At 33.8% G+C, this 13,796-nt stretch overlaps 1 protein-coding gene across 5 annotated transcripts in view; it reads right to left on the bottom strand.

The window, feature by feature from the left end:
* Nucleotides 1-13,796, bottom strand: part of Wnk (Wnk kinase) — a 375,788-nt gene that overhangs the window by 106,949 nt on the left and 255,043 nt on the right. For all 5 annotated transcript variants that reach the window (XM_089253910.1, XM_089253912.1, XM_089253913.1 and 2 more), the window contains 3 exons: nucleotides 8,791-8,852; nucleotides 8,418-8,664; nucleotides 2,807-2,995 (listed from right to left, as the gene is read on the bottom strand). In XM_089253910.1, coding sequence (XP_089110036.1) covers nucleotides 2,807-2,995; nucleotides 8,418-8,664; nucleotides 8,791-8,852 — 498 coding nt within the window. The remainder of the gene's footprint in view (nucleotides 1-2,806; nucleotides 2,996-8,417; nucleotides 8,665-8,790; nucleotides 8,853-13,796) is intronic.

Below are 13,796 nucleotides of genomic sequence, written 5' to 3'. Positions count from 1 at the left end.
CACTGGGTAAAAGAATGCAGGCTGTGGATCGCTGATGGAAGACCACCAAAGAATAAAGCCAGTGAGGAACAGGTGAATAAAGCAAGTAATAAATCAGTTAATAAAGCTGCAGCAAATATAACCTTGATGTGTGTCTTTGAAGAAATCCATGTAGCAGATAGTTCAACATTATATTGGATCAAGAATGGGGCAACGAGATATGTCACGAACTGTTCCAGGTATTTTGTTGACTTTGTGAAATTTGATAATCCTTGTAGCATTAAAGCTGCTGGAAGTGAAACTTTAGTCACAATGAGGAAAGACACCAGAGTTGAAACAACTGTTAGTAGAAAGAGCCAAGAGATTCTTTTGAAAAATGTTTGGTATGTTCCAAAGATTAGTAGAAATTTATTTTCTGTTCTCGCAGATCAAGACAGGAATAAAAACAGTGAATTTGTGTCAACTCCCACAGAATGCTGGCTAAAAGTCAACAATCAAGTAGTGCTCTATGAATCACACAGTGTGAATGGTAGTTTATTCAAGGCAGCTTTTGAACCAATTTTGCCCAGAAAAGAGAGAGAAGTGCATACTGCAGTATAGACATCTCCTTGCTACAATTATACCACGAGAGATGGGGCATCAAGACAAACACCACATCAAAAAGACACTAGGAGTTAGGCATCACCATGAGCCTCGACAAAGAACTGTATGAGCCATGTTTATGGCAAAGCACACTGTTAATCATTTGGAACCAGAAAGAAAACTTCTGAGCCAGGCAAACTCATTTCCTCTGATGTTTGTGGCTCGTTCAAGGAATCATTTCAAAAGAAACGGTAACTAATGGTATTTAAAGACAGCTTCACAAAGTTTTGATATGGTTACCAACTGAAAGAAAAGTCAGAAGTCAAAGATGTGTTGGAACATATCCTTGCGCATGCCAATACAACAGAACATTCAATAAAAGAATTCCTCAGCAATAATGGTGGCGAGTTTAACAATGAAGATGTGCGTGAAATTGAGAGGAATTGTCTAAAGACTGACAGCTCCATACACACCTCAGCAGAATGGAGGTAGTGAACGTGAAATGGGCGCCATTGTTGAAATGGACAGAACATTCAAGTATTCAAATCCTGAGGCTAACTTCCCTGCAGCTATCTGGGCTGAGTTAGTAGGATCTGCCATATATGTATTGAACAGAACAAGCAAGTCATCAGTGGAAGACCAAAGTCCATATGAGCTCTGTCTTAATAAGAAATCTAGGTTGAAACACCTATGAGTGATAGGGTCACAACACGCTATGCCCATATTCCAAGCCAAAAGAGGAGAAAAATGGATAAGAAAGCCATCAAAGGTGACCTGGCGGAATATGATGGAAATGAACGCTACAGGATCTTGGTCAAGAAAGATATCATGTAATTCTGTCAAGAGATGTAGTCTTTCAAGAAAGGCCAAGCAATTGTGACAAGCTTGCCAAATTACCATTATCAGATAGACCAAAAGAACCAAATCACGAAAAGAGTGAAAAACATGAAGTTGAGATTGAAGTACCTGAACAAGAAAACTAGAGTCAAGAAAGCATATTAAGTGATGCTGAAACTGATGATGATGAATCAGAAAATGTCGCATCCAGACAGGCAATTAAGAAACTGTTCCCTTCTGCATAAGCCTAGATGTTTTGAGGGTTACATCATGGAAGCAGAGTCATTCTTGAGTGATGAAGATAATCATTAAACATATGAAGAAGCAATCAACAGCAAGTGCAGCATAAATTGGAAGAAGGCTATGGACAGTGAGATGAGTTTTCTTAAAGAAAACCAGACATGGGAACTGACTGGCCTGCCACCTGGAGAAAGGGTTTTCAAATTTAAAGCAAACCCAGCTGGCAGCATCAACAAATATAAAGTCAGACTCATTGTTAAAGAATTCACTCAACGCCAAGACATTGACTAGTGAGACATACAGTTCAGTAGCGAAATTAGACACTATACGAGCAGTGTTGAGCATTGCAGCTGAAGAAGAAATGTATTTAACACAGTTTGATGTATCAACAGTGTTCCTTTATGGAGAATTGGAGAAGATAATCTACATGACGCAACTGGAAGGTTTTAAAGATGGCACAGGAAGAGTGTGCAGACTCAAACATAGCCTCAATGGTTTAAAACAATCTCCACGTTGTTCGAATAAGTGCTTTGGACAGTTTTTAAAAGAACTGTTTTCAACCAAGCAAAGCAGATCCATGCTTATACATTTGTGAGAAGAAAGATAGAAACTTATTGATAGCAATATACGTAGATCACAGGTTAATCACTGCATCTGATCAACAAAAAATATTAACAGGGGAGTGTTAAAGTAAATGTAAATGATGTTAAATGTTTTGAGTTTGCTAAGTCCTTGGCAGAAGGCGCCATATTGTTGCCCCCATGTTGTTCTATTTACAGCATTATCAGTTGTGTGTGTGTATTGTCCAGTATGTTGAATAAAAGCATGTAACTCCAGTCTAAGCTTAAAATTATATTAACAATTTCAAGATTGGATTCAACAGGAATTTCAATAAGGGGGATAGAGCTATTAAAGACAAGGGCACTGCCCCCTCCACGGGTATTTTTACCTTTGCACTGTATTTTGATTAACTCAAGTTATTGCTAACTTTTCATATGAACCATTTTGCAGAAAATGCATGAAAGAGAAAAATTAATTCTTGGTTAAAAATATAAAAAAACTCACCAGCCTTTCTAAAAATACATGCACACATCTAGTGCATAAATGTAATTTAAACTAGTCATTTTTATTAAAAATAACAAACATCAACAATAGAGAAGCACAAGACCTTTTCTAGATCTAGATGTTCCTTAAAAGCTTGGCGACGATGTCCAGGAGGACTCAATGCAGAACCTGCCTGTTCTTGAAACTGAATCACAGGTATTTTATCTGGGTTTTCTTTGAGTTGTCGAATTATTTCTTCAATAAAATCAGTAAATATTTCAACATGATGATCAGCTAAGAGGTTTGTAATGACCTGCAGTTAAAGAAAATATATGCATATTGAACTATTAGTCAAATAATTTTACACAGTGAATGAGCTTTGAATTAAGAAAAACCTCTAACTTTTCATATACTTAATTTAATAATATCACATTATGTGTAATCTGCTATATGCTGCTAGTCTTGTGTACCGACAGGTCTCATGAAAACATTAACAAAAAGTACCGGTAAAGGAAAAACATACAACCATAATTTGCCTTATTCATGTACGTGTCAATGACATCAGTGCAGAAATCCTGATTATGCATCTCTAATTTATGATACAAAATGTCAATTATTTGAAGTTTCCATCTTAACGCAAACCCCAAATTTTTAGGAAAAAATAATATTTCCATCAACTGAATACATGTAATTTTTGTAAATGGCATGAAGGCGTTGATGAATCAATTTTTTTATTCATATTACTGCCATAAATATTAGGGTGATTGTTGACTGATATGAAAATAAACAAGAGCCAAGTGATGACCATTTTAGAGTAGGAACTTGAATGATTTGTTCATTGCCTGTTTCTGAAAATACAGTAAATGCAATGGATCTCAAAGGATTTCAATTTTTTGAAAGATGACTTAATTTAACCTCTTTATGACCACACACGTAATATTATGTCCAAACACTAGCAGAATAAATTTGAACAAGTTCTCCATATTTTCTTTCTTCTCTCTTCACCATTGTGAAGCTTTATAGTAACCCTTGCTTTTTCTTTCCCTCCTTCCTTTCTATACTCCTGTTAATGATTTTTTTCACACATATAATGTATCAATACCATCAAGCTTATATTACTGGAGGGAAGCAAGGAGCCATCATGATGGAAGCAACAGGGAATACAAGGATATCATGTGAAGTGTTTAAGGAGTAGTGGTGCATGATCTTAGCCCATGCTTTCCTACAGGAAAAATCCTCTGCTTTTAAGGAGCATTTAAAAATTTTCTATTCTCTTTAGGACTTAATTTTTTTTTCTCAAATTTTGTGGATATTTTTATACAATTTAATGAGGGGTTTTAGTTGCTGGTTCTTTTTCTTTTTCACATTTTAACTTAAACATGCAACCTTTTTAAAACTCACCAAAATTTAACCATATTTTGTACCAATTTTTTTTAATCAGTTTAATAAGAAATCCTCTCTTTAAAGCATATAACACCTCAGTGCTCAGAGACGCATGATGTTTCAAGACTTTTTGAACCAGTGGTTTGAAAAATGTTCCTTACCCGACAAAAACAATTTTGAGAAAAGAACATTTCAATCACAACATTGGCATGCACAATACCTGCCAGCAGTTCATATTAAAATATTTAAAAAAAATACTTTTAATGCAGGTAGAACAAAAACTTGAAAGTGGTTAGATGCATAAATTTATAGTAATATTTAAAAATTGGAAAAATTTCTTTTCTGGAAAATTTTCATGCACCAACTCCCTTAATAGACAGATTTTCAGACCCTAATTAATTGCGGTCATTAGAGATTGAACATTTTCATTGAAATTTTCAATCTCTAAAGACCGCAATTGTCTTTTAAAGATTAAAAACAATAGAGAACTTCTAAAGATGAAAAAAAATTAAAATCATTTCTTTCATTAACTCTGGAATAATTTCTTTCATTAACTCTGGAATTATTTCTTTCACTGGGTCTGGAATTATTTCTTTCACTGGGTCTGGAATTATTTTTCATTAATTCTGATCTTTGGAAATTCTAATTGACGAGCAGCTTAAGTTTTCTGAACATTGTTCAGCAGCGGTCAAAAAAACAAACAATGCTTGGGGTTTCATTCTTACAAAGGTCTCTTCACGTTCTGCTAAAGCCATTTTTCTGCTCTTACAAACCTTAGTTCATCCTGGACTGGAGTATGCCATAAAGTTTTGGAGACTATACCTACAAAGGAACATAGACTTGGTTGAGGGGGTGCAGAGAAGAGCTATGCATGCTCTTGTTGGCACACAAGGCTTGAGCTTTGAAAAAAAGACTTGATTTCTTAAATATGCTTACATTGGAGGAGATATATATGATACATATTGTCTGGGAGATCATTTGATCATTTTCTGCTCACGAGGGCTAATTAGACCGGGACCTACAATTTATTGCAGATTCCGAATGGCAGGCTTGTTTTTCATACTCATCGAGGGGTTAGCGCACCAACCCCTCGATGGGGACTCCCTGTGGTAGCAATTTTTTGCTGCGGTCATGTCACCTTTTTTTGTTGTACCCCTGTGTCAGGAAAGTTTGTCTGGGAGATATATATGACTGAAGTATTTAAAAATTTCAATGGGATGAATAGAATGGAATGAGTTATTAATACACTGTCAATCAACTGCTTGGACAAGGGGACACCAGTATTGTTTAGTAAGGACTATTCCAGGTAGTGGTGCCGCAGGGAGTTTTTTAATAGAGTTGTTAATAAATGGAATAACTTATCTTCGAATGTCCTCAATTCTAACATATTTGACACGTTTAAAAAGTATGATAAACATCGAGAAGCTATCCATACTTAGATTACAACCATAATCTTTTTTATGGGTGGTGTATTTATATTAATCATTTTCTGCACATGAGGGTTAATTAGACTGGGACCTGCAAATTATTACAATTCCAAATGGATGCTTTTCTTTAATACTCATTGAGAGGTTGGTGCACTAACCTCTCGATGTGGGACTCACTGCTGTGCCAATCTTTTTCTGTGGTTATGTGAAAGTTTCTATTGTACCCGTGTCAGGAAAGATTCTGACAAGGACGAACCAGGTATCAAACTCCTGACACCTCCAAAAATCTTTTGGTACTTTAGGCAAATATCTTATCGACCTGGGCTACCGCTCCTAGTATATTATATATTTAATTATTGGTTTTTTATTTCATGATATGTGCTTTTATATTGGGTTGCTGTATTTTGGTTATAACTGACATCTATATTTTTTATGGGCATCTTTTTTCAGCCATCTCAATGGGCAATTTGCCTGTTGTGGTCTTGTATTTGTATTTATACTTTTTTAATTAATTACAGGATTATTTCCTTCATTAACTGTGTTATACTGTAGTCTTCCATTGATTTTGGAAAAAATTTTTGTTTTCAGTAATTCTAGAATTCTCTTTCATCGATTTGGGAAACATAATTCATTAATTCCAGAATTATCTGTTTTAATTCTAGAATAATACCTTTCATTAATTCCAGAATTATCTGTTTTAATTCTAGAATAACACCTTTCATTAATTCCAGAATTATCTGTTTTAATTCTAGAATAATACCTTTCATTAATTCTAGAATTATCTCCCTTATTAATTCAGAAAATATCATTCATTAATTTTTGGAATTATTTCTTTCATTAATTCTGGATATATTTCTTTCATTAATTTTGGAATTATTTCTTTCATTAATTTTGGAATTATTTCTTTCATTAATTTTGGAATAATAATTTCAAATCTTAGAGAAAATAAATGGTCCCTTCCTTCCTCATTTCCCTTTGAACTCCTATAGATGCCATACGAAAATAATAGAGATTGTGATGAGAGAGACATTAAAAACGTCACATGATCTTCCGACAAATGATGTTTGTGACACCTTCCTCAGCACTGCCAAGGTGGAGACGGCATGTTTTTTACATGTGCAATATTACAGTAGCATTGGGAGTTCTGGCACCTGCTTAATGACTTTTTCCCTCATAGAGAAGGGGGGGGGGATATTCACACCTTTTTCTATGAGGATTTTTGCAGTACATACTCCTTTCCCATAATCCTTTGTGATTTTTCCATGTTGCAGAGTGAAGGAAACCAGATTTTTTATTTTCCATGTAAATGGGTATTAAGTTCAATATTTCCTGCCCCAAAAAAAAAAATTATGCTAAATGCTGAGCTTTAAAGAGACTGACAAAATGTGACACATATTTTGAAAGATAGAAGATTTTGAAGACTCCAACAACATAAAAACTTTTCAACGGGGTAATAAACTGTGACCTCATGCAGATGTCATTTGAAACTGATTGAAGACAATGGATTTGTTAACTCTAAACTTCGATCCAATCCAGAATTTGAGATTTGTTAGAATGATGGGCTAGTGGAGCACAGTTTCAAATATGTCAAACATGAAAATTAATAGGAGGACTTCACTAAACATCACTTCAACTGGTGATGAAGAATATATAGACTCATGGATTCTATTCTGTGGTATTTAAAAGCCACAATTGAGCAAATGTTCCATTTATACAAATACAAGCACAAAGGCCACAACAAGCAAACTGCCCAATGAGAAAAACTTCCTGTGACACCACAACATGAAATTGTCCCTTACTGTAAATGATACTGCCGTCTCCTTGCACTAAGCAGTTGATTGACAGTGTATTAATAACTCATAGTCCATACCACTGAAAATTTTAAGCACTTTTTTTCATATCCCCCTGACAACTGTGTTCCTCCAATGTAAGCATATTCAAGAAATCAAGTCTTTCTTTACAGCTCAAGCTTTGTGTGTCAACAAGAGCACGCATAACTCTTCTCTGCACCCCCTCAACCAAGTCTATGTTCCTCTGTAGGTATGGTCTCCAAAACCTTATGGCATACTCCAATACAAGACGAACTAAGCATTGGAAAACCAGAAGAATGACTTCAAGAATAATAAATACTTGATAATAAGTTATTAAAAAGGTGATTCCAATACATACCCAACTCAGTGCTGGGCCTCAACTATGATTTTTGTGATGGGCAAACATGATTTTGTCCCCATGCACTGAAAATTCAATAATTTTATAAGTGTTTATTCTTCCCAAAATTTTCCACCCAGGGCAGTTGCCCTCTTTGTCCATTCTGACTCAGTGACATCTTTAGTAACAGATTAAATTTAAAAATTAGTGAAAATTTTGAAAATATTTCGCTATCATTATTGACATGCATAATAAAAATGTTTTAAATAGTGATATGCACCTACTGCATTCATTAAACAGAAATAGTTCACTCTTTAAATCAATTGGTTTCTAGACATTGTTATCAAAGGTTTCCATGGTATATATGCATAAAAAAGACTAAAGACTAATTTAATTATTAGTATCACAGCTCGAAGGTTCGGGCAAAATTTTATAACACTTAACTGGCATGGTTAGATTACACTGTATGCCACACCTTTTTAGTGGTTAGGGAACTAGCTTCTCATTGTGCAGATCTGGGTTTGAATCCTGGTTCGGGCATGGATGTTTATGAACACTAACAAATTCCCTGGACGGATCATGCTGATCCCTTGGGAATCACATAAAAAAAAAAAAAAGGAACTTTGGTTAAAAGTCTAAAAACCAACTACTCATTTAAAAATAATTTTTCTTCTCCATAAATGCAAAGAATAAACTTTCATCAAAATATAAACTTAATTTCATCTCATAAAGCCATATTCACTCACAAAACAAAAATGTTTACAAAAAGTGTCTTACTAGTTTATTGGCTATTTCATCTGGACTTGTATCATTTATATCAAACTTGAAGGTTACAGTTTTTCCTTTGGTTGATTCTAATTGACATTCAACCATAGATTCTTCCAAATCAATAACTGTCAATCTTGGGTATCGATCTACAGTTCGACGCCGTTTGCTTTTTTTCTGGGACGTTTTAGTTTGTTTCAGAACTTCTGGTAAAATTTCAGCTCCCTCATGCAAATTTTCATTTTGAGATCCTGGGGCACTGTGAAGAAAAAAAATTTCTTTGCTATGAAAAATATAATTAATAGATAATCTGTTTGTTGTTTAAAAAATCTATTGTTTATAAAAAACCAATAGAAATAAATGATTAGAAAAAATTGCACCATACTTTGCAGATGCAGATTCCTCCCCAGGTTTAGGCTGTTTTACAGTTTCACTGGAAAATGTTTCCTATGATAAATGCAAATAAAATATTTATAAATTTACATACATATGATAAAATCAAAACTTGACAAAAAATTACACATTTACATTATTTTCTAGGAAAATTTAATATGGAGAAAAGAATATATGGGGAAAATCTGTTTTAATGTATTAGATGGCCTTAAAAATACACAAATCTCATAAAAAGCATCAATTTTACCCTTTCTACAGTTTTATTAATTTTACTGATCCACATTATGAATGGCACAGAAGAAATCACTTATTTTCTGCAAAATATGCCACATCTTTTTTCAAAAAGACTTTCTTCAGATTTTTTACAGGTGATTATACTTGCCTCCCTTCCAACTTTGAGAATAATAAACCAAGGAAGAGAAGTACCCTAGCCTTTTCTAATATTTATACAGAGCAATTATTCCTTTACTATCCTACAAGGGGAAAAAGTATTTCAAGCACTTCATTTTTGATAAGTGAAGAAATCTTCACTTATCAAAATGGTAACAAAAGCTGGTGCCACCCACTGGCAATTGGGAGGGGCAACCTGTGTGAAATTGTCAAAATCTTTGGGCTTTTAACCTGTTATCACCCACACCTAGATGCACTTTGAATTTAGATTCATTGATATAGTCAAAAATTGATAAATTAAAAATATTTTTAAAATTTTTCTGAGTACATCAACAGGAAGTATGGATTCTTTAACTGTCCTCATTCAAGGACGCTGGACATTAAAGCAAAGTAAAATGAAGAAAAGTGCTAGAATAAATAATGCAATATTTAGTGGGAAAACATTTGTTTAATAGGTTAACCAGTCAAGTGGTTACGACGGCGTTTGCTGTCGCTGATATACGTAATGGTGTTGCCTACGACAGCATTTGCAGACACACAGACTTTTCGGTCTTTTTCACATAGATATGACGAAGTAATTTGTCATACATGTGCTGCCATCTCTGTACAGCCATCCTTCTATTTTATTATCTCATCACTAGATGGAGTTGACAATTATATTTCAAGGTCTGAGATTATTATTACTATTATCTTTGTCATGCTTTGCAAAGCTGCATCCCCATCGTTTTTGTTTCAATTTCCAACTCCCTTGCAAAGATGCATCTGTTTTATTACTCATATATCTTTTAGCAAAGGTTCAACTACTATGGTTCCACATAAATCCATCAACAGCATTTCTTTTAGTCAGAGGACATTATAACCGCCCCTCCCCACTTTTGGGGTGTCATATTATGTCTGGACACATTCGAGCTATAAAAAAAAATATTTTAATATTTCAAACTTCCAAGAAAAGGAAAAAAAAGGGCGCGCATCTTCAAAAAAAAGTGGGCACTGCGGGTAACACTCGGATAAATTAATTGGACAGTTGACTGGTTAAAAATGAATTTCATCAAAAGAATAAACTTTAATTAAAAATAAATGTCTAAAAAAATACTTCACTAATGATTTACTATTTTTTGAGGAAAACTTTATAATACATATCAGGTTTTTAATGCATGAAATAAATTTAACATCCCAAATTAAGAATTTTTTCTTTGAAATTCACTTTACCATCATAGACAAACATTGTATCAATATGCATCATTCCCACACAACTTTTATCCAAATTTAATAAGTCTTCACTCCATGAATTGCCCTAAAGTTTTGATTGAAATATGCTATCATTTCATCAACAGATAAATGCGATTGAAATTCGACCCACTTGTGGATGTTCTTGTTAAACACATTGAATAATAACCTGACAGTGAATGCCCTGTTCAAATTATAATACATGGCTTTAGTATTATAAAAGAAATTAATAAGAAATTTCAAATCAGATTAGAAGTTTCAGATCATGGAATAATTAATCATATCTATTTTCAACTCCTTATAAGTAACCAATTGTCTTGTTTGTTAGGCAAGATATAACAACCTGAAAAATATGAGAATACCAATGAACTTTTTGTATTTTCTTTAGTGAATTCACAATTTGAGATATTTCAACATTTGTTGAATATTTGAGTTTTTTTTTGAATCAGACATTCTACTCAGTAAAAAGCTCTGCGAGTGTTTCAACTGAATGTGTTTATCTTTATTATCTTTAAAAATGGATCAGAAATTTTCTCATTAAATACAGAATGCCCTGTGCTACAATTTTTTTTTAGCAATTTTACTGGTTTTCCCCCTTAACATTAGAAAGACTGGTCAGACAACTATACCTAGAAAGATGGACAGCGGTCTGTGTCTCTCGCCACACAGAGCAACAGGCCTACGAATGGTACATATATTCAATCATTACACTTCACTTCTGAAATATAGATGGAAGCACTGAAAAATCAGACAACACTAGATACATGCTCAGACTGTTAGGTACACACACTCAACACTTCCAGCACAACTCACTAGGTAGTAAATTTCCCATGGCAATAGACCCGAGTTGTGCTTGGTTTAAAAGAAAAGTGTCTGAGTGAACCCATAGTTTTTTCTGGTAATTTTTTAACATTTTAATATTTTAGAGTATGGTGTAATATTTTTATGGCAAAATAGAGTTACAACACAAAGAATTAGTTGGTAAAAACCATTGATCGATTAATTTATTTTTATTATTTAGTTTTTTTAGTTTGTAAGGTATTCTGTGCAAACAAACTCTCTCGATGTACGACAGCTTTGAAGAAACTCAAGACTAGAGGATTGGTATTTTTTATATTCCTGATGGATTTCAGGGTTGCATCACTTCTAGGTTTTGAATAGGCTTAACGAGTGTGATCTTGATCTATTTTCTCTGCAGTTGGAAGCACCTGACGATGACCTTTCCGAAGAGTTTCAATTAAGCTGGTCGATTTCGATTTGAAAATATTCATGTAATTCCAGTAATGTGTAATCAGTATCTGCAAGCACAATTACTTCTCATGAAATATTTTAGGATCCTTGATGCACTATTGACGAAGAAAGTTCCACAATATTTCATACACATCTACAGCAGTTTCTTTGCAACCAATAGATGGGATATTATTGAGATCTCTAATATTTATGGAAACTGGTAGACGTTTAGGTATAGGTTTATGGTTGTCTTTGTGGCTTTGATGTATGTGGTTTGTGTTTGTTTCCAGCAATATTTTATTTTGCATCAACTGAGGTACCATTGAAAAATGTATAATTTCATTCTAAATTCACACATCTATCATCAATGCTGTTGATTTCTTCACAAATGTTTTGCCTGGGGTAGCTTTCATTCCCCTCCGAATTCTTACCATCACCACTTTTTCTCATGCAATCTTTGCCAACTTCTGAAAAGTGTTCTCTTCTGTGAATCTGCATCTTTTTTGCTTTTTTACAGCAATCATAAGTATGTGAATATTTCTACTTTGCAGAACAAACAATTTATCAAAGAAAATGAGTAAAATAATTTACAACAAAAGCTGAGACACCTGCTGACCGACATCCACAGATAAGAATAAAGGTAAAAAAAAGTCTCATGAATTGGGATTACACCAATGATACGCAAGGAGTATCAAAAGAATTTCAACCACACACAGACCAATTGTGACAACATTGGTAGTATTATACGGTGAATGTGTTCTGACATATATAAGAGGGTCAGTGACCCGATTCCATCTTTCTAAGTATATCCGTTCATATATCCATTGCTAAGAAAGATGATGAAAAAAAATTTTGGTTCATTCTTATTTCAGATATGGGAGAAGAAAAAGCATGCAGGGTCACACAGACTCCATCTTTCTAGTGTTAAACCATTTCATAAGTGTGTGTGTGGGGATGTAGTTTCCCCTCAATTTTCAAATACATTACTGTTATTTTGAATGGACTTGGCATTAGGAATGGAAATTTCAGCTGTACCTGCAATGCCACTTGCATTTACTACTCCTAAATTTTCTATCATCATCAAGATATATCTTATCTGTAACATCATCGTCAGTAGGAATAGCAATAATATCTACTGTTCATATAAGAAATAGACATTCAAACACTTCTTAGAGGATAATTTTTTAATCTGGCAGTAACTCTGCACCAACCAAGAAAAAAAGATTCATTGCCTAACAGCTATCCTTATGAAAATTCCCAAGTGGTTTTATTTTATTTGAGAGAAAATATTATCAGTTCACTCATGCATTTGAGTTAGTGATGCATCTGCTATTTTGGATTCCCTTTGTGTTAAACATTTGATATCATTTGATTTCACCTGGAATTTTTGTCATGAAAAAGTTACATTTTTCTGTCAAAAAATAACTTAATTAGAAAGTATAAATACTGTTTACTTATAAGTAAAAACTAATTGTCTTTTATATCATACCTATAAAGTTATAATTTGCTGATTATTTATCATTATATGCTCGATAGTAATTTGATTGTAATGTTCTGAGCAAAACTGACACTACTTTGCACCACTCAAAAAGTTGTGCAAAACAATCCCAAAAAAGGTAGTTTCTTTACTTTATTTCAGGCCTAATTCTGCTTAGTATCAATTCTATTTTGTTCAAAATGAATATTGCATGTCTCTTGTTTTTGTCTCTCAAATTTCCTATATATTGATTGCTTTTTCTTTACATGTTAAATAAGATAATTTTCACTTTTGTGAATTTTGATCATTTTTTATATTCAAGACGTTTATTACGTCTAATAAATCTAAAGACCCTGCCTTTCTTATTTCATGCACTGTGGCATGAGACACTGAAGTAGAGGCCATTAGAGTCACCTCTCTTTACTTTAGGAAATGGTCACTCAGGTGGGACGATAGAGATAGACTGCTTTTTTCTCAGCTCAAGATATCAAGGAAACTGATATTTTCTGGATATTGTGCTGAAGTGAACTCAGAAAGAAAAGTCATCATCTCCACTGGGACTTGAACCCAGACCCTTTTGCATATCGGGCAAGCTTGAGCTGTGAAAAAAACCATTCATCTCTAAGACCTGTTCTGACTAATGAAAGGAAGTGATAGACAAGCCCCAGAGGAAC

Source organism: Pholcus phalangioides, unplaced genomic scaffold, assembly GCF_987345545.1.
Source record: "Pholcus phalangioides strain wild (caught in Gottingen) unplaced genomic scaffold, Ppha-v1.0 ptg000039l_1, whole genome shotgun sequence".
NCBI lineage: Eukaryota > Metazoa > Arthropoda > Arachnida > Araneae > Pholcidae > Pholcus > Pholcus phalangioides.
The sequence above is the reverse complement of the archived record's forward strand: the minus strand, read 5'-3'. Positions and strand labels throughout refer to the sequence as shown.